Source organism: Polyodon spathula, chromosome 28 (assembly GCF_017654505.1).
Source record: "Polyodon spathula isolate WHYD16114869_AA chromosome 28, ASM1765450v1, whole genome shotgun sequence".
NCBI classification, from domain to species: Eukaryota; Metazoa; Chordata; class Actinopteri; order Acipenseriformes; family Polyodontidae; genus Polyodon; species Polyodon spathula.
In genome coordinates this window covers 8,626,341-8,651,689 of record NC_054561.1, presented here as the reverse complement: position 1 = coordinate 8,651,689, position 25,349 = coordinate 8,626,341, and the positions used below count along the sequence as shown (strand labels likewise).

At 40.7% G+C, this 25,349-nt stretch overlaps 1 protein-coding gene across 2 annotated transcripts; it reads left to right on the top strand.

Moving 5' to 3' along the window:
• Positions 1-736: 736 nt before the first annotated feature.
• LOC121301953 (von Willebrand factor A domain-containing protein 5A-like) lies at positions 737-24,517 on the top strand. Of its 2 annotated transcripts, none has more exons than XM_041231691.1 (18): positions 737-853; positions 1,191-1,241; positions 1,682-1,884; positions 2,946-3,168; positions 3,438-3,610; positions 3,861-3,975; positions 4,488-4,663; positions 4,917-5,005; positions 5,141-5,285; positions 6,167-6,246; positions 6,906-7,020; positions 8,523-8,681; positions 9,217-9,320; positions 9,548-9,804; positions 13,415-13,633; positions 13,760-13,887; positions 23,258-23,384; positions 24,182-24,517. In XM_041231691.1, exons 2-18 carry the CDS (start codon positions 1,199-1,201, stop codon positions 24,259-24,261), a joined length of 2,436 nt encoding a protein of 811 aa, XP_041087625.1. In that variant the 5' UTR covers positions 737-853; positions 1,191-1,198; the 3' UTR covers positions 24,262-24,517. The 2 variants fall into 2 exon arrangements, with proteins under 2 accessions (XP_041087625.1, XP_041087624.1); XM_041231690.1 differs by having other exon boundaries at positions 13,757-13,887.
• Positions 24,518-25,349: the final 832 nt, after the last annotated feature.

The window sequence follows — 25,349 nt, the reverse complement described above, 5'->3', positions numbered from 1 at the left end:
GTTATGACCGAGTCTCAAGTCCGTTTCACTAAACGATTTTCTGGGGGGTCTTAACTCAGATCAGCGTTTCTGTCCTCTTCACGGTCTTCCACTCGAGAGAAAGCTGTTGCCTGAGGGACAGATTGATAACTTAGCTTTTTCACTGGGACTTAAGAAAAATAATTATATCATGTAAATATAAATAATGTCAAATGTATATATTTTATTATAGAATTTCGTAATTTTCTATAAAAACAAAATGTATCGTTATAATTTTGAACTGACCTGTTGTATTTTTTTATATGTATATCTTTCTATTTGCTTTTAGATATGTATCCCTTTAAGAAAGACGTTCTTGGTTTTTAACGAGATGCAAGCATTTTTTGAAATAGGATATAGTTTCTGGTAATAATGGAGAAACCAGGCAGAGGAGAAAACAGGGGAAGAAACAGTAGCAGGACACACATGCTGTAGATTTGTTTTATAGCTGTGGAAAGCTCGAAACATATTTTTGCTTTTAAAAACAAAACAAAAAACTACAACTGAGCTAGTATTGCTTTGTGTGCTTCTTCCTCTGCTAATGAAGTCACCTCCCGACGAATGTGGAGCCTCGGTGAGGAAGCAGCCTGAGACACGGACCAATGAGACCGTTTGAAGGGCGCGGTTAAGTTCATGATAACCAATGGACGGCAGATTCAGCAGTAGAGGCGTCGCTTTTTGCTCAATGAGGGTTTACTGGAGGTGAAGTGCCCGGGTCAGGGTTGGGTTGTGTGCGGGAGTTTCCGTGTCTGCTTATAAGTGGGCAGCAGAAGCAGCAGCAGCAGCAGCGAACTAGAGAAAACACTCATTTGTTGCAAACACGACATCAGCTAAGGTAAGAAACACGGTATAGACAAATCTGCTTCGTAGAGAGGTTAGTTAACATTACTGCTTAAAGTTTTCAATACGCTGTATTTTAAAAAAAAATTATATATCTAAATTTACTTGGCTGCCGTTATTATATATATATACAGTTTTTTTTTATTATTATTTTTTTTTTTTCCCAGAAAAAAATACTTGCTTGCTTTGCTCAAGGGTACAGCAACGATGTTGTAACCTTATGTGTTGTTAATGCACAGTCCAGTGGCCTGTCTCTTCTATATCAGTGTATATGTACAGTCCAGCTGCCTGTTTCTTATATTTTCCTTTTTTTTTTTTTTTTTTTTTTTTAGAAGACAAGATGAGAGGCTGTTGTGGGCTTGTGACACTGAAAAATGAACCAGGTAAGAATCTATGTTTGAAGAGAATCACAATTTTGTGTTGAGTATAATTAGGGGGGAGGGTCTCCCCTAGTAAAGGTACTACCAAGGTACTCATCACTGATCTTGAGTACAGCACCCCCCTGCCTGCCTGCCTGCCTGCCAGCCTGCCAGGGCTTGTCCTCCACACCCACTTGTGAGCTCAGTGAGCTCAGAGCAGGACAGGGCCTGTCCTCCAGAGACTGGCAGCCCCACTCACATCCGCTCTCCAGTTCCTGGGTGGTGAGAGGGAAGGCATAAAGGTTTGTATGTTGATTCAGTGGAAAACTGGAATGTGCTGCCATGAGTCACTTGTGGTTGGTTAATGCAGTTGGAGTGGAAGGGAGTTGCCACATTGTAGCTCCTCCTTGGATTCATAGAAAATATTTAACCTTTTTCTCGCTCTGTGTGTGTTTGTGTCTCAGTGCCTCTGAAGGGGATCAGTGTGGAGGTGAGGGTGCAGGGTTTTGTAGCGGATGTCTCCTCCACTCTGCGCTATGAGAACTGTGAGTCTAGCCCGCTGGAGGCTGTCTTCGTGTTCCCCATGGAGGAGGGCTCCTCGCTGTACCACTTCCACGCCCAGATCGGGGGTGAGCGTATCGAGGGCGAGATCCGGGAGAAACAGCAGGTGAGGGGGGGAGGGGGTAGGTGGGGGTGGATGATGTGGCGCAGTTGTGTTCAAATCAATTTAATTAAGTTTAATTAAATTAATTTCTGTAAATTCAGTTTTGTTCAGTTCAGCAGTTTTTCAGTAGTGGATTAAGGGGGTCCCTCAACTTATTACAGTTTGACTCGGTTCCATTCAATTTAATTGCATTCAGTTCAATTCCATCAATTCAACCAGTTTCATTCTTCAATTCAAAATCAGTTAAAATTCAGTTCATTTCCTTTTTTGTTTTTTGTTTTAAAATTTGGAATTGCCCATTATTTTTACCCAAATTTTCTCCAAATTTGGAACATCCAGTTGCTTTTACCTTGTCTCAGTGCTGCTGCTGCAACTCCCTTATTGACTTGGAAGAGAGGAAGACAAGCACCCATGTTCTCCGTCAGCCGACCTTCCTTTTTTTTTTCTCACGTTGACGACTGTGAAGCCAACCAGACCTGTCACGGCAGAGGACCCGGGCGGTGCTGGGCCAATTGAGTTTCATTCCATTCAGTTCCATTGAATTTCATTTAATTTAAAATCAGCTCACAATCGGTTACATTTGGTTCAGTTTAGCAAAGTGTTCCCACAGGATAGTAACTCAGTCCCATGGGATAGCAAAGTGTTCCCACAGGATAGTAACTCGGTCCCATGGGATAGCAAAGTGTTCCCACGGGATAGTAACTCGGTCCCATGGGATAGCAAAGTGTTCCCACGGGATAGTAACTCGGTCCCATGGGATAGCAAAGTGTTCCCACGGGATAGTAACTCGGTCCCATGGGATAGCAAAGTGTTCCCACGGGATAGTAACTCGGTCCCATGGGATAGCAAAGTGTTCCCACAGGATAGTAAACCGTTCCAGCGAGATAGTAAATTGTTCCCACAATGTATATATATTTTATTTAATGTCCGTAAAAATCATAAAAATTAAATTAAGTTCAGTACATTTCAGTTCAATTCCATTAAATTCAGTTTAGTTCAGTACGTTTCAAATCAATTCAGTTGAGTTCATTTTAAGTGAATTCATAATAATTGGACTCTTTCAGGCTCGTGAGGAGTACGACGACGCTCTGAGCAGCGGGCAGCAGGCCTTCCTCTTGGAGGAGAGCGAGGAGAGCGGTGACGTGTTCCGGCTGAGTGTGGGCAGCCTGCCCCCGGGACAGGAGGCATCTGTCTGTCTGTCCTACGTGAGCGAGCTGGCAGTGGAGGTGGACGGGGCTCTGAGATACTGCCTGCCGGCTGTGCTGAACCCCCGCTACACCCCCGCCGGTGAGAGAGAAACACTCCCTCCCTGGGCTGAACCCCTGCAACACCCAATCAAATTCAATTGTTTCATTCAATTCTATGCAATTAACATTCAATTAATTTCCATGGTAATCCAATCCAATTTAATTCCATGCAATTCAAATCCATGCAATTTCAATTAAATTCTATGCAATTCAAATCCAATTCACTTTAGTTCACTTCAATTCCTGGCATTCCAGTGTTAAACCTGTTCTCTCTCTGTCTCTCTGTCTTGCTCCCTATCTCTCCTGCAGGCTCAGAGTCCCTGACAGCTCCAGGGGGGTGCATCACAGTCCCAGCGGGGCCGGTGCCTTACTCCCTTTCCCTCAGCGCTCAGCTCTCCTCCCCCGCAGGAATCAGCGCTGTGAAATCCAACTGCGCCCTGAGTGAGCTGGAATACCTGCGAGAGGACCAGACCCAGGCAAAGGTACTGAGAGAGAGGGAGGGAGATTGAGGGAGAAGGAGGGAGAGAGAGAACACTAGAGTACCTGCAAGAGGACCAGACAGTGAGAGAGAGAGAGGAAGTTACATTAATGTTGTAGAAATGCTTTGGCAGGACTACATTTCATCTGTCATGTCACTTTGAATTAGAATCAGAGCGTCCGTGTTTGTGATCTGGGGTCCTGTGCACACACCCCCTCCCCTACCTCTCCTCTCTCTTCCCTCACCTCCCTCAGGTGTCTCTCGCTCCAGGTCACCTGTTTAACCAGGATGTGGAGTTATTGATCTATTACAGCCGACCGCACCAGGCCAGCGTCACTGTGGAGGCGGGGCTAGAGTCTGCCGCGCTCGGTGAGTCGAGAGCAATAACAGTAACACTAATACATTGACACTGCAATGTACAGACTGACAGTAACACTAATACATTGACACTGCAATATATAGACTGACAGTAACATTGACTAACACATTGATTGATTGCAATCTATAGATTGACAGTCCCCTGAAAGTTGCTTCAAGCTATCAAGCCCGACAGCATTTTTTTTTTTTTTTTTGTTCACAATGCAAACCCACAGCTATTGTCCAACCACAGGAGTCGCTGGTCCGCAGTGTTGAGGTGAGGATTAACCAACCCCCTAGAGCTCAGCCAATTGTGCACCGCCTCCCTGGGAGCTCCCAGCAACAGCTAGCAGTGGAATAGTCGGGATTCGAACTAGCGATCTCCGAGCTATAGGGTGCGAGGGCCTTTACTGGATGCGCCACTCGGGAGCCCTGAAGAGCGGTTCTCGGCACTTTTGGTAAACAGTCCAGATTGAAGGGGTTGCTTTGCAGCTGTTTAATTCTTGTGTGTGTTTTATTTAAAGGCTCGTTGATGGGCGACTCTGTGGTGATGGTCAGCCTTTACCCAGAGTTCCCTGCCGCTGTGGACACACCCCAGTCAAGCTGTGGAGAGTTTGTGTTTCTGGTGGATCGCTCCGGCAGCATGGACTGTCCGATGAGCAACGAGGGATCAGGACCCATGCGCATTGAGAGTGCCCGGGTGAGAGAGAGCAGACAGGCAGGGCATAAGGCACACCATTCAACTAAACACATTCAATACTCATCCAACACACAACACACTCACCATTCAACACTCAACAAGCAACACATTCAACAAATTCAACACACTCAATACACTCAGCATCCAACACTCAACACACTCGCCATTCAACATGCATCACACAACACATTCATCGCATTCAACACACTCACCATTCTCTCTCTTTCTCCCCCTCTGTCTCTGGTTTTTGCAGAACACTCTCCTGCTCCTGCTCAAGAGTCTGCCCCTGGGCTGTTTCTTCAACATCTACGGCTTCGGATCCAATTTTGAGTCTTTCTTCCCGTGCGTCACTCCCACTGTGTGCATGTGTCTCTGTGTGTCTGTCAGTGTATGTTTCTGTAGCTGAGTGCGTGAGCATGTATTACTATCAATGTGGTGACAAGATCATGTTTAAAACTGAATTTCTCTGTTTCCCAGTGAGAGTGTGGAGTACACTCAGGAGACCATGGACTCTGCTCTGGAGAAGGTGAAAGGGATGCAAGCTGATTTGGGAGGAACAGAGATTCTACAACCGCTGAAAGACATTTACAGCAAGGCGTGCAAACCAGGACACCCCAGACAGGTAGTACAGGGAGAGTCGCAGCTTCTGAAAGTCGTGAAGTAGAGAATTAGTGACTGAACAAGTCTGTATCAGAGGTGCATTGCCCCTGACACTCCTGTGGGGCAGGGAGGGGAAACCGCAGGGGAGTAATTCTCCTCAGCAACAGTGTCCAGCCTGCCTGCCTGCCTGCCTGCCAAGCTGCTTAATGAGGAGGAGGAGGAGGAGATGGAGGTGGAGGAGAAGGAGATGGAGGAGGAGCAGGAGGAGATGGAGGAGATGGAGGAGAAGGAGGAGGAGGAGAAGGAGATGGAGGAGGAGGAGGAGGAGAAGGAGATGGAGGAGGAGAAGGAGATGGAGGAGGAGAAGGAGATGGAGGAGGAGAAGGAGATGGAGGAGGAGGAGGAGGAGGAGATGGAGGAGGAGGAGGAGATGGAGGAGGAGGAGGAGGAGGAGATGGAGGAGGAGGAGGAGATGGAGGAGAAGGAGGAGGAGGAGATGGAGGAGATGAAGGAGGAGGAGGAGGAGGAGGAGGAGGAGGAGGAGGAGGAGGTGGAGGAGGAGGAGGAGGTGGAGGAGGAGATGGAGGAGGAGGAGATGAAGGAGATGGAGATGGAGGAGAAGGAGGAGATGGAGATGGAGGAGGAGGAGGAGATGGAGGAGATGGAGGAGGAGATGGAGGAGGAGGAGATGAAGGAGATGGAGGAGGAGGAGGAGGTGGCGACTCCTCACTGAAATAGTGGCTATACTGTGTGTGGTGAAGGGGTGGGAGGGTGTGAATAAAAATATAGTGGACATGCTAAATTGGGATGAAAAATCATAGATTTAAAAAAAAAAAAAAAAAAACAATCTCTCTCTTTCTCTCTTTCTCTCTCTCTCTGTATGTATATGTCTCTCTTTCTCAGCTCTTTGTCTTCACAGACGGGGAGGTGGGGAACACAAAGCAGGTCATCAGTGAAGTGCAGAAGCACGCCGGCAGCCACAGGTACTATATAGAGCGTACAAACATCTGTGGCATGATTGCTGTACACATCGGGCAAAATCTTTTGCCATACTAGGTTTGGTTATGTTTCTATGGTCATTGTTGCCATAGCAACAGTTTCATTTGCAATTTTTCTGGTCAAACGTTTCTTCAAACCGTTGTCTTTGAAACTGAAAACTACGATGTGTTATTGGTTTGCCCATCGGGACCTGATTAGATTTTTGGCCAATTTAACTCGTAAACAAACAAATGGCGACGAAGAAATGTTCAGCCCTATCAGCGACGGATGCTAGTTGTGTTTTATTTTTTGTAAAATAAATAAATAAATAAATCAACAAAAACATGGAATCGCCAATTATTTGTACCCCTGGGAGCTCCCGGCCCGGATTCAAAACAGCAATCTCCAGGCTATAGGGCACATCCTGCACTCATGTTCAGAGTAAAACTTGGTTTAAATTCCAGACTTTTCTGTGAAACAACTACATTTATTTTAAAATTGTCCAGAAGTTGCTCTGCTTTGCCAGCAGAAAGCAGACTTAAGGAAATTAATGAAAGGAAAGCGCATCATTTTAATAACGGTTGAGATTGTAAAGAAGTGTTGTGCCTGGTGGTTGTAATGCGGCGAGTCCTGAATCAGCTTCCTGCTTTTTTGTTGGTTTCAGGTGCTTCACATTTGGGATCGGAGAAGGAGCCTCCACAGCTCTGATCAAAGGCATGGCCAGAGCAGGGTCTGGGCACCCCGACTTCATTACAGGCAAGGACAGGTTGCAGCCCAAGGTGAGAGCGCGTCTGTGTGGGTCTCTTGGGTTGAAAATTACTGTTAAAGTAAATTTCAGCCTTAGTGTCAATCAAGGCATGGTTAAATGAAAACACAGTGTATAATGCCTGGTAATGCCGTCTGTGTCAGGTCTTATTGCTTACCTGTTCATAGTTCTGTGTAATAAACTATTTGTTTAAAACTGGAGCACACACCTCAATGTGTAATACTGATATGTAGAAGAGGGGGGGGATAGGGAGGGCTACCAAACAACACTCCTGTGCAGTTAGGGGCCTCTCCTATAAATAAACAGACTTTATTGTCGCTGTACAAAATCACAAAAGACCAGTGAACAAATACAACAGTCTTTCTCTTTGTGTTGTGCAATGTAAATGTTGCGGGTATTTCTCACAAACAGTAGGGCACAAGAAAGTGAAATTGCACACGGTTGTTACGGGAACCATGGGAGGGAAGGGATTGTAAATACCAGTTATTCATTGTTTCACATTCCTATGCTTTTGCTGTTTGAAGTACAACGCACTGATAATTGATAATGTGGTAAACTGTTGGGGGGGGGGGGGGGGGGTGAAAATTCTGTTAATGGTATATAGACAACAAATGATGAAATTCCTTAGATTTTATAATATCACAACTAATACCCAGAGAACAAGCCCCTCTAACTACTACTCCATTCCCCAATATAGTTTCAATAGCTTTGATTGGATTTCAAAGGGTTTTTCATCGGATTGTAATGAATTGCATTGGATTTCAATGGGTTTCAATAGATTTCCTTGTGTTTCAGTGTGTTTAATTGGGTTTCAATGAGCTTAATGTATTTGTGTTAGATGGTTTGGTCTCCGATTTTCTCAGGTGCTGCAGAGCCTGGGTAAAGTTTGATTGGGTTTCAATAGATTCTAATGTGTTTCATTGGGTTTCAATAGATTGCAGTGGGTTTCAGTAAATTTCAATGGGATCCAGTGTATTTCATTGGGTTTCAATAGAGTTCAATGTATTTAATTGGGTTTCAATAGATTCAGTTGGTTTCATAGTGTTTCAATGGGTTCCATTGGGTTTCAATAGTTTAACAAGTTTTAATGGTTTTCATTGGCTTTCAGTAGATTTCAATGTGATTCAATAGATTTCAGTGAATTTCGTTATCTCAATGAGTTCCATTTGGGTTTCAATTGGTTTCAATTGGTTTTAATATATTTCAATGGGTTTCAATATAATTGAATGGGTTTCAATATATTTCAATGGGTTGCATTAGGTTTCAATAGATTTCAGTGGGTTTCATTGTGTTTCAGTAGATTCCAATGTATTTAATTTGGTTTAAATAGATTTCAATGGATTTCATTGGGTTCCAGTGTATTTCACTGGGTTTCAATAGATTTCAATGTGTTCCATTGGGCTGCAATATATTTTAATGGATTTCATTGGGTTTCAGTAGATTGCAATGTGTTTCATTGGGTTTCAATAGATTTCAGTGTGTTTCTGATTCACGTTCCTCTCCGGTTCCTCTCAGGTGATGCAGAGCCTGCGCTTTGCTCTCCAGCCGGCCGTCAACAATCTCCTCCTGAACTGGGATGTCCCGGCCGGGCTGGAAGTGGTCCCTGTGTCCGAGACGCCCCGGGTCCTGTTCCGGGGTCACAGGTTAATCCTGTACGCCCAGCTGAGAGGGAAGGTGAGGAGTCGCAGAGCAGCCTTGCTTTCACTTCAGTTCGGTGCAGTTTAGTTCAAAGCAGTGCAGGAGCATGACTACGGCAGAAGTATTGCTAAAACAGTTATTTATGTATTGATTTAAAATTTTTGCCCCATTTTTCTCCTCAATTTGGAATATCTAATTGTTTTTAAGACCATGTCTGTCTTGCCGCTGTAACCCGCAGTCAAGCGTTCTCTGAAACGTGTGCTCTCAAGCCGACCTCCTTCTTTCACACTGCAAGCCCACAGCTTCGGTTCTGGTTATATCACAGCTGGTTCGCAGCCACCCAGCCACCCACAGGAGGTCACTAGTGTGCGGTGAGACAAGTATTACCCAGCCGACTTAAACCCTCCCCACCTGGGCAGCGTTTGACCAATTGTGCACCGCCCCCTGGGAGCTCCTGGTCACAGACGGCAATGAATGCCAAAGCATATAAAATAAATAACATAAATTACATTTCTCTGAAACATACCTTAGTTTACTTTCACATGCAATACATCTTTCTCTCTCTCCACAGTGTGACGGAAGCTTGGTTGGTCGAGCGACTCTCCAGTACAGTCTGGGAGAGACTCCGCAAAAGATAGAGATCAGCTTCAAACTGCAGCCAGAGCAGAGCACCGGGTACTGTATCATTCAAATCAGTACAATACAGAGCAATGCACTGGTACTGTACCATTCAATACAATACAGAGCAGTACACCAGTACTGTACCACTCAATACAATACAGAGCAATACACTGGCTACTGCATCATTCAAATCGGTACAATACATAGCAATACACCAGTACTGTACCATTCAATACAATACATCTCATACTGGCAGTGCTGTGTTCTCATCTTTGTCTCAGGCTTACAACTCACCGCCTGGCCGCTCGAACCCTGATCCGCACGCTTGAGGATGGAGAGAGCATGGAGGAATGCAGCTGGGGGGAGGAGGAGGAGACGGCGGAGGAAAAGGAGAAGAAGAAGAGAGTGAAGGAGAGAGTGGTCCAGATCAGCACAGAGTCTGGAGTGATCTCCTCACACACGGCCTTCATCGCTGTGAACAAGAACAGCAGCCAGGCAGTACAGGGGCCCCTGATCCAGAGAAACATCAGAGCACCCAGTGAGTGTCTGGCATTCTCTAGCTGTAGCTTGCATTCAAATTACTTGAACTAGTTTGCTAAAAAGGAAAAACTTTACTTTTCAATTCAATGAGGCTTTATGACTCATTTATTTATGACGCATTGCCAAAGCAATTTACAATACCAGTGTGGTGGAGTGTCCCTCCCCGTTGTCTGTAGTGTGTTAATGTTGGTGTTTATGTATAAAATATGGGTTACGAGCACAAGTGTTTAAAATGCATATTTTGTATTTAGGCACGAGGATTGCACAGCACTTCACGTACAGGTAAAATAATATGTGAACACGGGGAATTGAACTTTTATTAATTCCCGTGCAGTTGTACCGAGACTCCAGTTGAATGATTGACCATTAAATGTATTTATCTAAATGCTAGAAGTATCAGAAACAAAATTCTAGAACTTGAAGCTACTGCAGGTAACTATGATGTGATAGGTGTTACAGAAACGTGGTTGTCTGAGAGTGATGGGGACGAATATAATATTTGTGGGTATACACTGTATAGGAAAGACAGGCAGGACAGAAGAGGAGGAGGGGTAGCGCTATACATAAGAAACAGTCTTGAAGCCCAGGTGTTAAACCTGGACAAAGAAAATAAAACCGAATCAATATGGGTCAGAATAACAGACAAAAATTCAAAAGGCATAATAATAGGAGCATGCTATAGACCGCCAGATTCAGACGGTGAGCACAATAATCTGTTATACAATGACATTAGAAATGTGTGTAGCAAAGGAGAAGCCATACTAATGGGGGATTTCAACTTCCCCCAAATAAAATGGGAAAACCCGGTGGGTAGCAGGAAGGATGAAATAGAAATGGTGGAAATGACAAATGACTGCTTCCTAACACAATTTGTGAAGGCACCGACTAGAGGGGAGGCATGCCTTGATTTAGTCTTTTCAAATAACGAAGATAGAATAACTAAAACAGAGGTCAGAGAACCACTGGCAAACTCAGACCACAACATGGTCTCATTTGAAGTGTTTTTTAAATCCCCAAAAGTAAAGACTAAAGCTAAGGTTTACAATTTTAGAAAAGCAAACTATGAAGGCATGAAACAGAGACTAACAGAAGTAGATTGGAGTAAAATAGAGAAAACACCCACAGAAGAAGGATGGTTGTTCTTCAAAAATGTAGTACTAGAGGCGCAAAACAATTACATCCCTAAAGTAGACAAATCTAAATGTAAAACTAAATTGCCAAAATGGTTTAATAGATCAATTAAAAAAAAATATTCAGCGAAAAAAGGCACTTTACAGAGCATTAAAAAAGGACCAAAAAGAAAGTACACAGAAAGAGTACACAGAACTGCAAATGCAAGTCAAAAAGGAAGTTAGAAAGGCCAAGAGAGAAATAGAAATGAACATTGCTAAGGGAGCTAAAACCAATTCCAAAATGTTTTTCCAATATTACAACAGCAAGAGAACATTCAAAGAGGAGATTAAATGTTTAAGAGATACAAATGGCAAAATCGTAGAGGAAGAAAAAAAAATAGCAAATATGTTAAATGATTACTTTTCACAAGTTTTTACAAAGGAAGATACTGACAACATGCCCCACATGTCATCCAGTTCCTATCCAGTTTTAAATAACTTTAGCATAACTGAGGCAGAAGTGTTAAAGGGACTAGGAGCTCTTAAAATAAACAAATCCCCTGGGCCGGATGAGATCCTCCCAGTAGTACTCAAAGAAATGAAAGAAGTAATTTACAAACCGCTAACCAAGATCATGCAGCAGTCTCTTGACACAGGGGTGGTACCGACAGACTGGAAAATTGCAAACGTAATACCGATCCACAAAAAGGGAAACAAAACTGAACCAGGTAACTACAGACCAGTAAGCCTGACTTCTATTATATGCAAACTTATGGAAACTATAATAAGATCCAAAATGGAAAATTACCTATATGGTAACAGGGTACTGGGAGACAGTCAACATGGTTTTAGGAAAGGGAGATCGTGCCTAACTAACTTGCTTGATTTTTTTGAGGATGCAACATCGATAATGGATAATTGCAAAGCATATGACATGGTTTATTTAGATTTCCAGAAAGCTTTTGACAAAGTCCCGCACAAAAGATTAATTCTCAAACTGAACGCAGTTGGGATTCAAGGAAACACATGTACATGGATTAGGGAGTGGTTAACATGTAGAAAACAGAAAGTACTGATTAGAGGAAAAACCTCAGAATGGAGTGTGGTAACCAGCGGTGTACCACAGGGATCAGTATTAGGTCCTCTGCTATTCCTAATCTACATTAATGATTTAGATTCTGGTATAGTAAGCAAACTTGTTAAATTTGCAGACGACACAAAAGTAGGAGGAGTGGCAAACACTGTTGCAGCAGCAAAGGTCATTCAAAATGATCTAGACAAGATTCAGAACTGGGCAGACACATGGCAAATGACATTTAATAGAGAAAAGTGTAAGGTACTGCACGCAGGAAATAAAAATGTACATTATAAATATCATATGGGAGATATTGAAATTGGAGAAGGAATCTATGAAAAAGACCTAGGAGTTTTTGTTGACTCAGAAATGTCTTCATCTAGGCAATGTGGGGAAGCTATAAAAAAGGCTAACAAGATGCTCGGATACATTGTGAAAAGTGTTGAATTTAAATCAAGGGAAGTAATGTTAAAACTGTACAATGCACTAGTAAGACCTCATCTTGAATATTGTGTGCAGTTCTGGTCACCTCGCTATAAAAAAGATATTGCTGCTCTAGAAAGAGTGCAAAGAAGAGCGACCAGAATTATTTCGGGCTTAAAAGGCATGTCATATGCAGACAGGCTAAAAGAATTGAATCTGTTCAGTCTTGAACAAAGAAGACTACGTGGTGACCTAATTCAAGCATTCAAAATTCTAAAAGGTATTGACAGTGTCGACCCAAGGGACTTTTTCAGCCTGAAAAAAGAAACAAGGACCAGGGGTCACAAATGGAGTTTAGAAAAAGGGGCATTCAGAACAGAAAATAGGAGACACTTTTTTAGACAGAGAATTGTGAGTCTGGAATCAACTCCCCAGTAATGTTGTTGAAGCTGACACCCTGGGATCCTTCAAGAAGCTGCTTGATGAGATTTTGGGATCAATAAGCTACTAACAGCCAAACGAGCAAGATGGGCCGAATGGCCTCCTCTCGTTTGTAAAGTTTCTTATGTTCTTATGTTCTTATGATTGAGTAGCAGTCGAGTCTCGGTACAGCTGCATAAAAGCTGCATGTTTTCACACACTCGGGGTTGTGTGTTCGTGAGTGAAGAACAGGAGGGAGAAGGAGAGATTCTACCAACAACTGCTGTTTCGTGCTGGAAGCTCCAGCACGGTACTTGTTTTCTGTCCGTCCACTTTGTTTGTTTGTCTGTTTATTTACTATGTCCAACGCGCCCTTTATTTTCAGTCGTGTGTTTTGTTTAAATCCCTTTATTTCTTTATTATTTACAATAAAACTCTGGACGCCGTAGTGTCACAGATTCACCTACCATTCCTCATTGTTTGGAGTCTACATTTCTGGTCTGATGTCACCGCTGCAAACCCATCCTGTTCACACACAGTCATTTTACATTTTTTTTCTCTCTCCTGTTGTCGCTCAGTGATGTACAAATTAATGGGCTCATCCATGCCCATGATGGCATGCATGGCACCTTCACCTCCAGTGGCAATGGCCTGTATGGGAGCTCCAGTGGCAATGGCCTGTATGGGAGCTCCAGTGGCAATGGCGCGTAGCATGGAAATGTCGGACTGCAATTTTACAGTGCAGAGTGCATTCGGTTACAGTGATGACGATCTCTCAAATACTGCACCAGAACCTGGTAAGTTATTTCTTATGTCTTCCACACTGCAGCCCAGTGCTTTCTTTCTTTATCTAACCACTGAGTTGCTGAACCCCACTGCTTTCCACACTGCAGCCCAGCACTTTCTTTGTCTTTTCTCAGTAGAGAAGGAGGACCCCATGCTGACTCTCATCTCCCTGCAGAAGGCTGATGGCTCCTGGGAGCTCAGCGACTCGCTGGCCACTGTGTTTGAGAAGACTCTGCAGGAAGTGCTCAGCAGCATGCCAGGAGAGGTAATTCAAAACAACCGGGCTGCAGCAGGTTTTTTTTATCCTGTCTAATCCTTTTTTTGGGAGATGGGAGATGGGAGATGGGAGATGGGGGGGGGGGGGGGGGGTCGCCAATTATTGTACCCCTTTTTCACCCAATTTGGAATGTCCAATTGTTTAAGACCTTGTCTCATCGCTGCAACCCCTGCAGTGACTCGGGAGAGATGAAGACAAACACACTCAAGCGTCCTCCAACAACAGTTAAACAGGGTTCACACAGGTCCTTGCAAACCTTCAAAGTCTGAATTTTGAGTAGCAAATCCAAGGCCTTAAAAGTACTTGAAATTTGAAATTTTTCAGAAATTTGACAGAATCTTGAAAGTACTTGAATTTTGTTTTGTAAAATTTACTGCAAATTTGTCCACTTTTGGGAGAAAAAAAATGTGAATGAAATGTATATTAAAATAGCAGCTGTTAATTATGGTTGTATTCTGCCGTGCACAGTAACCCTTGGCATGTAGAAGCAGTGTTTTAAGCTGCAAGGTCTGTTATTGAGGTTTTTCACGAGATGTCATGTTGGCAGGCAGCAAGCACTGTATGGCTTGAGGGCGGCGCTTAATTTCTATAAACAAACCATAATGCTTTCAGCAATTAGGGAAACAAAAATGAAAGACTGGACCCATTGCAAGTTTGGGTAGTGAGCATCTCATTAGGTTAATATCAGTATTGTTAGTTCTGATAGTCCGTTGTTATTGGTGGTGCTAATTCACAGTACTAAGTTTTCTTTTCTTTTTAATATCATGCAAAAATCAATTTTTGCATGATATTAAATACCCTTCTGTATAGAGGGTCCACCTCCTCTTTCTCTGACACTTAACCAATAGCAAAGGTACAACACATTATTCTGTTACCATATACTATATGTATTTAATTTAGTATGTGTGTGTGTGTGTAGTCTAGTGTGACGACCTCTGAACTCAGTGCATTCTTCAAACCACTGGTGCCCCAAAAGATCCATACATCTAGTTTTTGTCATCTTCCTTGTTCATATCTCTCTGTTTTGCTTGAGACCCTTTGAGTCCAGTGGCGTTATTTCTTCTTCTCCTTGAGAACCTTTGGGTCCAACGCCAGTCCCTGGGAGCATTTTAGTTCCTTTATGCTTTGCATTCCAAAAGTCTTAGAGCCTGGCCCCTTCTGGTCCACAGCATTGTTATCTTGTTAGCTTGCAGTCAATGCTGGTCAAGAGCTTGTAGACGCATTGTCTCTATCAATGGTTAGCAGTACATGCAATTTGAACCAAACAGTCTGCTATCTGCAATATTAGTCTCTTTTCAGAAAAGAACACCAGTGTAGCTCTGCCAGTCCACATGCGTAGCAAACTGCTAATCAATTCTTGATCCATGTTTTCCAACATAGCCTACTTTTAGAATATAAGATGGAGGGGGGTGACTCGCTACAACCAAGTTGCTCACGTGATCCCGAGCCCTCAGATATCCTCTTTGCTGGTTCTGAGTAGTCACATCAAGTAAGGTGTTTGTATAATATATTATAGTGAAGCATGTTCCTCTCATTCTCTCTCTAAAGTCTCTCCATTATATGTAGGTATCTACCTTGCCTTTGCTGTTTCTATATGTAAGTGTGCTATAAGCAAAAACAAAACAGATATGTAAAAATAATACAAAAAATGAAAAATAAACATAGAAAAATACAGTAAATGCAGTTAATATCACTGTACACAGGTGTTATTTCTTATTCAGGGTGGCTCCCAGTAAGTTTAGAGTTTCCCATCTGTTGTTGTTTTTTCCACCAAAAACACTGAATGCTATTCCACAGGATCAATACTATTACTAGTAACAGTATTATTAAAACAATATAATCCCAAAAAGTGTTCCCTAAGGCCTGCCCTAACCATCCATATCGTTTCAATACAGTGGCTTTTAATTGTGCCAAATCAACTTCAACCTTCGCTTTGAGCAGCTTCTGTTCCGCTTTTTGTAGGGCTATTTTAACCAATTTGTGCATTTGAGAAAAAATGACAGAATGTGAATCTAGATATGTGTCATCCCACCAAGCTGTAATTTGGAACTCCTGTACTTCAGGTTCAGGTGTGTGTGTGTGTGTGTGTGTGTGTGTGTGTGTGTGTGTGTGTGTGTGTGTGTGTGTGTGTGTAAAGTGCCTTATTCAGCGAAAAAAGGCACTTTACAGAGCATTAAAAAAGGACCAAAAAGAAAGTACGCAGAAAGAGTACACAGAACTGCAAATGCAAGTCAAAAAGGAAGTTAGAAAGGCCAAGAGAGAAATAGAAATGAACATTGCTAAAGAAGCTAAAACCAATTCCAAAATGTTTTTCCAATATTACAACAGCAAGAGAACATTCAAAGAGGAGATTAAATGTTTAAGAGATACAAATGGCAAAATCATAGAGGAAGAAAAAAAAATAGCAAATATGTTAAATGATTACTTTTCACAAGTTTTTACAAAGGAAGATACTGACAACATGCCCCACATGTCATCCAGTTCCTATCCAGTTTTAAATAACTTTAGCATAACTGAGGCAGAAGTGTTAAAGGGACTAGGAGCTCTTAAAATAAACAAATCCCCTGGGCCGGATGAGATCCTCCCAGTAGTACTCAAAGAAATGAAAGAAGTAATTTACAAACCGCTAACCAAGATCATGCAGCAGTCTCTTGACACAGGGGTAGTACCGACAGACTGGAAAATTGCAAACGTAATACCGATCCACAAAAAGGGAAACAAAACTGAACCAGGTAACTACAGACCAGTAAGCCTGACTTCTATTATATGCAAACTTATGGAAACTATAATAAGATCCAAAATGGAAAATTACCTATATGGTAACAGGGTACTGGGAGACAGTCAACATGGTTTTAGGAAAGGGAGATCGTGCCTAACTAACTTGCTTGATTTTTTTGAGGATGCAACATCGATAATGGATAATTGCAAAGCATATGACATGGTTTATTTAGATTTCCAGAAAGCTTTTGACAAAGTCCCGCACAAAAGATTAATTCTCAAACTGAACGCAGTTGGGATTCAAGGAAACACATGTACATGGATTAGGGAGTGGTTAACATGTAGAAAACAGAAAGTACTGATTAGAGGAAAAACCTCAGAATGGAGTGTGGTAACCAGCGGTGTACCACAGGGATCAGTATTAGGTCCTCTGCTATTCCTAATCTACATTAATGATTTAGATTCTGGTATAGTAAGCAAACTTGTTAAATTTGCAGACGACACAAAAGTAGGAGGAGTGGCAAACACTGTTGCAGCAGCAAAGGTCATTCAAAATGATCTAGACAAGATTCAGAACTGGGCAGATACATGGCAAATGACATTTAATAGAGAAAAGTGTAAGGTACTGCACGCAGGAAATAAAAATGTACATTATAAATATCATATGGGAGATATTGAAATTGGAGAAGGAATCTATGAAAAAGACCTAGGAGTTTTTGTTGACTCAGAAATGTCTTCATCTAGGCAATGTGGGGAAGCTATAAAAAAGGCTAACAAGATACTCGGATACATTGTGAAAAGTGTTGAATTTAAATCAAGGGAAGTAATGTTAAAACTGTACAATGCACTTGTAAGACCTCATCTTGAATATTGTGTGCAGTTCTGGTCACCTCGCTATAAAAAAGATATTGCTGCTCTAGAAAGAGTGCAAAGAAGAGCGACCAGAATTATTCCGGGCTTAAAAGGCATGTCATATGCAGACAGGCTAAAAGAATTGAATCTGTTCAGTCTTGAACAAAGAAGACTACGTGGCGACCTAATTCAAGCATTCAAAATTCTAAAAGGTATTGACAGTGTCGACGCAAGGGACTTTTTCAGCCTGAAAAAAGAAACAAGGACCAGGGGTCACAAATGGAGTTTAGAAAAAGGGGCATTCAGAACAGAAAATAGGAGACACTTTTTTACACAGAGAATTGTGAGGGTCTGGAATCAACTCCCCAGTAATGTTGTTGAAGCTGACACCCTGGGATCCTTCAAGAAGCTGCTTGATGAGATTTTGGGATCAATAAGCTACTAACAACCAAACGAGCAAGATGGGCCGAATGGCCTCCTCTCGTTTGTAAACTTTCTTATGTTCTTATGTTCTTGTGTGTGTGTGTGTGTGTGTGTGTGTGTGTGTGTATCTCCAATCTGAACTGCATGTGTTGGAGTAAAACAAAATCCTGGAGAAGTCTGGCAAGTTAAATCTCCATACTTAAAATTGGTAGGTTACTCAACACACACCATTGATATTTCCCAGCCTGCACTGCTTTTTTCCACCCCTCTAGTGGATGTACCTCTAATTCAGTGTTTATATTTCTATTGATTCCGGTGATTGCAGGACACCGGCAAACGTCAGGACTGTTTGTTTCATAACAGCATGCTTCATGCACCACACCACTCCAGTTCCCTTGTTGAACTTTCCATGTAGCCTTTTCCCAAACTATCACTGTCTCGTTGTGTAGTACCCCTATTGGTCTAATCTTCAAACTGTCTTTATACTGGTTATTATGATCCATGTATTGTATTGAGAGATAGAACCATGTGTGACCAGGTGGTTCTTTGCCATTCTCCTTTGGCCACACTAAACTAGCTCCCAGGAGATCAGTCTGATCAGGGTGGAACATTGTCAACCTCAACCTGAGTTCCTCCTGTGCATGTCTAGGTACCACTCTTAGCATAATGTCCATTATTTCTTCCTTCATTGTTTTTAAAAAGTCACCCGCAAATATTCTACAATCTATCGCTTTGGTCAAATTGTGCAAGGCTCCCTCTGTTCCATCCATTAGCTCATATATAGCTGTACCCTGGAGTCTAATCCCTTGATTCACATACATTTGTCCATTCCCCAATCTTTCCATTCCTTCTCCAACAGTACTTGCTATCCAAGTTTGCCCTCTTGACATTTGATAAATATCCCAGCTGTTTGCAATAGAATGTCCTGCACCAAACCAGCCTGCTATTTCATCAAAAAGCCCCCTCTTCCTACGTTTCTCATTACCTTCATACATTCGTTCGGCTATTTGCTCTTTGTAATCTTTCATTGTACTGCCTATTTCCCTTTGAAGCCAATTCTGGATATTGATATGTTGCTCTGACCTTACAAATTTAGGTGAATCATTGTTATTTTTAACTCGCATATGTAAAATTCCATCCTTCTAGAATCCAATATTCTAGCTCGACCATCTCAATCTTAAAATGCACGTAAGATTGATTACAAACTAAAACTATGACTTAAAAAAGATCACTATACATTGAACAAGTACTAAAATAGCGTGTGAGTGCTTAACTATCTATATGTAACTCATTAGTAGGTAACTGTTTATTTTCTCATACAGTTATAAAAACCTTAATTATATCTTGTGATATTCTCTATACAATACCCCCACAAATATAATCATTTTGCACAACACTTCTATTACTAACCTATTACAAATAATATTAACATGAATTTCCCTTCATTCATTTTAGACATATACAACACTACAGTGAATCATTCAAATGTCTCGTTCTTTTCAAAATGAATGTCCAGTATAGGTGCCAATATTCTTCAGTAGCACAGCAGTTTTCAATGGTCTCATCCCATTCACAGCCCCTGCTGTATGATCAGTTGTTTCACCGTTGTCTCCACCTGTGTCCCAATACTTGAATCTCCATCAGAATTATTTCTTTTCCAAACCTAGAAGAAAAATCAAGTGCAATATTAATTCTTTTGATAGCATCTGATTTCATTTAAACCTTCAATGGGGTTATTATCTCTTTGAAAGTTCTTTATTTCATCTAGGAATGTATAGGCTATTGAAGCAGTTTGTAACTTGTAATCTTTGTAAGCTTATTTATTTACAAGACCTCTACTGCTATTTAAATGCAAAGTCTTTTTATTTTTGTCTTTATCACAAAACAGCTATTTCTGAGCACATCACCCAGAATCGAAAAAAAAAAAAAAAAAAAACCTTTAAGTTAATATCTTTTATACAATTTTTATTGATTTGCACAAGTTTTTCCATAATTTCATGTGGAACTTTCCCAATTGGCAACCTAACCATCCTCCATTTTTTTTTTTTTTTTTTTCATAAGCAACATTTGTTCCCCAATTTGAAATTGTAACCCTTTAGGTAAGGCCTTAGTCCTGTGCTAATTGTGCACTACTTCGATTTGTGCTTGTAATTGACAGAGAAACCCCTGTAGGGTAATAGTATACCAACACAGACAGCCTAATGTCAACCAAACATTTTACACTTAGTTGCTGGTCCATTTAGTATACATAATCCCTCAGTGATATCTTGTATATGTAATAAAAAAAAAAAAAAAAAAAAAAAGTTATTGGTATTGGCTTATTCGATTTTCAATTCAATAACCCCCCCTCTTGCAGCTGATAAAACAGTAGCCTATTAGGTAAGTTATTTAGTGTCTCTGTGTTAGTTTATCTGCCTGTAGCAAACAGCAGTACATAGTTTTTCTAAGATGTTACTTTATCTCCATGCTTAAGCAAGATCAGAATTACTCAAACAATCATTAATAAACAACTTATTAATTATATTTTAATGTGACCTTTTTATTTTTACAATAAGTTTTCCTCAAAGTTGGTATAGAATCTTTACCATTACATTTTTTTTTTTTTTTTTGTGGGCTACCAGTCTTGAATTGCCTTTGTCTTTTTCTTCTTACGAGACACACACTCCTGACCTGTTACATGAACATGTACATTACTGTTCTGTACATAGCTTCCCTTTTTGCCATGTTTTAAAACATAGTCTATGTTCCATATTCTCCAGTCATCCATTCGATGACCGTCATTATTATCTTCTAACATATTTGGAGTTGATCAGACTCCCAACAAAACACAAAACTAACAAGAAAACAACAACACTTTTTAGTTTTGTCTTGTTTTTACCAGTGTTCCGTGTTTAAAGCTATGTTTAAGGAAGCATAACATTTTATTTTGGTGGGCAAGAAGCTTGTAGACGCAACGTCTCTATCAATTGTTAGCAGTACATGCAATTTGAACCAAACAGTCTGCTATCTGCAATATTAGTCTCCTTTCAGAAAAGAACACCAGTGTAGCTCTGCCAGTCCACATGCGTAGCAAACTGCTAATCAATTCTCGATCCATGTTTTCCAACACGGGTCAGTGATTTTATTCTTGCCTAAAATATTATTTTACTGTTAACAAAATCTATAATGCTACATTAATCATCTTACTGAACTTCAATATAAAATCACAAAGCTGTTTATTGTTATTTTTATCTTGCACAATGTAAATGTTATGTTACTTGCAAATAAACAGAAGTTTATGCACGTAGCCATCATTAATTGATGCTGTGCTCATTTTTGCATAGTACTTTACACTAACTTAGCTATCGCAGGCTGATTTTCCAGGTCCGTTCTACAGATTTCAGACACTGGTTCTCCCTAGAGTAGAACGAAAGTGTAGTTAACAAAATATGTTAAACGCTTGCTGTATATAATTCATATTAGTTTTAATTACTGCATTTTCTTTAGATTAATACATTTGTTTTTTTCTGTTGAGAATAATGCTTATATAATATATTATAGATATATATATAAGATATATTATATATATATATATATATTATAATAGATTAATATATATATATATATATATTTAAAAAGAGTCTAATTATTGAGTCTTTTTTTTATATGTATATATAGTTTGTTAAACACACAACACACACAAATAACCCCAGCAAAAAATTAACTTGCACCAATGTGTTCACAGAGTAGGGCCTTTAATGAAAACCGTGGTCAGATACATGTACCTATACATGTAAGGATATATTCATGTAAGGATAGATCATTTTGCTGATAATTCAACACTTTTGATAATTATACTGTGTTCTAGTAGTACAATAAGGGTATTTGTAGAAAAAGGCTGTGTATAGGTAGCCTTGTTGTTGTTAAATCATTAGTGTTCGAGGCGACCGTCTGTAGTCTTAGCAACCGTTTTAGCCTCTTTAACTAAATTTAAAAATAAAAAATCAATCTTTACATGAATGGTGAGCTTGTTTTTGATTCTCGCTAATTAATTGTAGTCATTGGATTCTTGCTTGTTTTTAGAGTTGGTTACATGACTTCACTGACTGTAGAAACTAAATTCCTTCAGTTATGGCCTTGAAAATTCCTTTTTCCTTTTTTTTTTTTTTTTTTCCCAGGTTTTAGCATCTCAAATTGTAATACTGCAGGCCTACTGTAATTAGATTAGACATATTTTCTACTTGCAAGCCAGCTCAATGCCACTTGTGTTGTGCATTGTAGCTAATGGAGTGTGCTCTTTGTTTGCTCTGCTTTGCACTGCAGCTTTTCCACTGCTTTTTATTCTCTTGCATCACCAGCTGGGTTCTTTTCAGACTTTCAGCAAATGTGCCATGGTTTCTTGTTTAAATGCCTTTTGATGTTGCGTTTATTATTGTTGGCGAATTTCTCGTTGCAAATCAAACATATCCGGAGTCTTTCCAAGCTCAATAAAAGCACAGGACACTGCTGTGTAAAAGTCCTAGACATCTTTCTACGCTCTTTTCTAATTTTTTTTGTAATCCTTGCTGTTCCTTACATCAATGTAAAGGATTTTTAAAGGCCTTACATGAAAATCGCACAAACTCTCAAAAAGTTAGATGTTAAATTATAACGCTAGTGAAAAGCAGGCGGAAATCGTGCTGGGTGTAAAGAGTTAAGGATGTTCTCTTCAGTGTTGCTCATCCTTGTTGGACGGTTTCTGCAGCCGCTCATGTGTAGTTTGCTTTGAGTTGTGATTACAGGATGAAGTGATTAAAGATAATGGATTGATGCATGAATGAGTGCCAGGTTTGGTTTCTTCTCTACTATTATAACAACCGTTATTAATACAGCTTAGTGTGGGTGAGAAGAAAGCTTTATTGGTATAATTTTGCTATGATTGTTAACGTGCTTCATTATTTGAAAACAGAAGTGAAGTAGATACACTGAGTTGCAGCAAGTATATATTTTTTAATTTATTAATAGATGCTGCAAACTCTCTGATCTCGACCCTCAGTCTGCATGCCTGCTTCTTCTTTGTAGTTGAATTTGTTTTTTATTATTCTGATGGATTTGTATTCTTTGTATAATTGGGAGTTTTAAAGAGCCTCACGTAGGCCTGTGTACTCAGTCACAGGTTGCCAACCCCTGTCTTCAGAAGTAGAACCGAACCGAGCTTGGATTGAAACATTTGTCTTTACTCCTCGTATCTTGCACCATGCAGCGCTCATTATAATGTTGGTTTTGCCAACAGTAGGATACAATAAATGAACATTCCTCCTTCAATAGTAGTACTAGTACTAATGCTGATCTCTCTCTCTCTCTCTCTCTCTTTCTCTCTCTCTGTGTTCTCTCTGTCTCTCTCCAGGTGTCTGACAGGGCAGTGTGGGCGACAGTGCTGGGTTTGCTATGGCTACACGGCTTCAGAGCCGATTTGAAGGATGAGTGGGAATTCCTAGCAATGAAGGCTCTCTCCTGGGTTAAAGGTCGAGCAGGTAAAGGGGCTGCACTGTGATCTGACATTTGAATCAACAGCAGACAACAAGTTTACCAGCCCTCCCCTGGTACAGGCACTAAAGGAAAGTGTGTTGTGAGGGGGGAGTCAGGGGGAGCGCAGGGAAGGAAGGAGGGAGGGTTTTCTCTCCTGGTAAAGGCACGACTGTGTGGTGTGCAGGGGGAGTCGTACAGTCGGGGGGAGCGCAGAGAGAGGGGGCTGTCTCCCCCGGTAAAGGTATTATAATTATTAATATTATTATTTATTAGCAGACGCCTTACAGTTGTATACAAAAAATCCATATCAAGACTTTCAGTACAATTAACATCAAAATACAAAATACAATGACTTCAGTCCTAATAAGAACAAGTACAAAATACAGTACATTGATTCAATGTCGGGGCAGTTCAAGGTACAGATAAGGGTCGATAGTTACATCAGGATACAATACAATTGCTGTCGAATAAAACCAGGTGAAATACTACAGATTGGGTTAACAGTTTGGCAAATTAAAGTACAGGATTAAATACAGTAAAAGAGGGATCAAATAAGTTAAAGTGCATTTAAGACAGAGTGCTATATTGACCAGAAGGGAAGAGTGGAGCTTCACAGGTGCTGCCTTAATATACTATACTAATGGTACTGCACTAATATCCATTCTGTATACTAGACCAATGTCTTCCAAATCCCTCTGCTTTTTACTTTTATAAGGATACAAAAGCAATCTCTAAATACATTTTTTGATCGAGAATGAAGAGGTCATGCAAAAAGGGTTGATGGTGTGTGTCTGTGTTTCAGGGGACCATGTGAAGCTGTGTCTGGACGCAGGGATCAGTCTCCTGGGCTGTAAAGTGGATCCGCAGACACTCTCTGTGTGAACGAGGGAGAGAGCAAACCTCCCTGAGCCTTTGGCAGCCTCTCTATATATATTCCAGCTAGCCAGCTCTGCTTATAATAATATGTATTGACATGACTCTTCAGGCTATTGAGGACAGTCAAGCCTTTAGGAAATTGTATTGGCAAAAAAAAGTGCCTTTTTTATTTTTTACTAAGTTATCTGGGTTGTGTGATGGAAGTTTTATCTGTCAACTTCCTGCAGGGCAGAGATTCAGCAAGACAACAAGTTTGAGTAAATAAGTTTAATAGTTTGCAAACCCGAGCAACACACTCAACACATGCATTTGTTAGAAAATCGAGCAGCGTTCTGAGCTACGCAGAGCCAGTAAGCATAATATATACCTTGTAACCTACAGTTATTGTGAGCTAATCACAGAAGCTTAACTCAATATTAGCAGATAGCAACAACTTGGAAGATTAAGATGACACCAATCATAACAACTTATTTAAATTGCAAGCCCCCTAAAATAAAAGTCGGTGACATTTCTGTGAAGTGCCACGGAAGCAGCTTGCGGTTGCTAAAGAAATAGAACTTCCTCTTTCTAGCTAGTAGTCAGTACCTTTCCATCCCTTATAAGGGCCACTTGTCCTTCAGGAAGAAAGAGGAAGTGTGTTCACAAACAGCTGCCAATAATAACACGTTATTATTATATACCTAAATCTTATAGACCTGAGCAAGGAAACCCTAAACAATCATAGCAGTAGCAACATTAAAGTGGCCTATCAAATTATACAATAACAACACATCACATAACAAATATCATAACTACTTATAATTAACTTATTATCATTTTAGTCAGCATGTCTTGTTCCTCCTGGCACCATGACAATCTCTGTCTCGTCACGTAGGCTTTCTTGCAGTCACTTTAAATCATAGCTATACATGGGCATTTTCAGTCCACCTTAAACCCTCATCACTTAGCAATAACAAGATGAAGGTGAAGGCTAAAAGAGGAAGAGAAATGTCTAGACTAGAAGTTTATTTCTTAATTTTAAACATTATAGAAAATAAGCTTCAAACTTCTTATTACATTGGTATAATCCCTTTTTATGTCACACGGGCTAAACA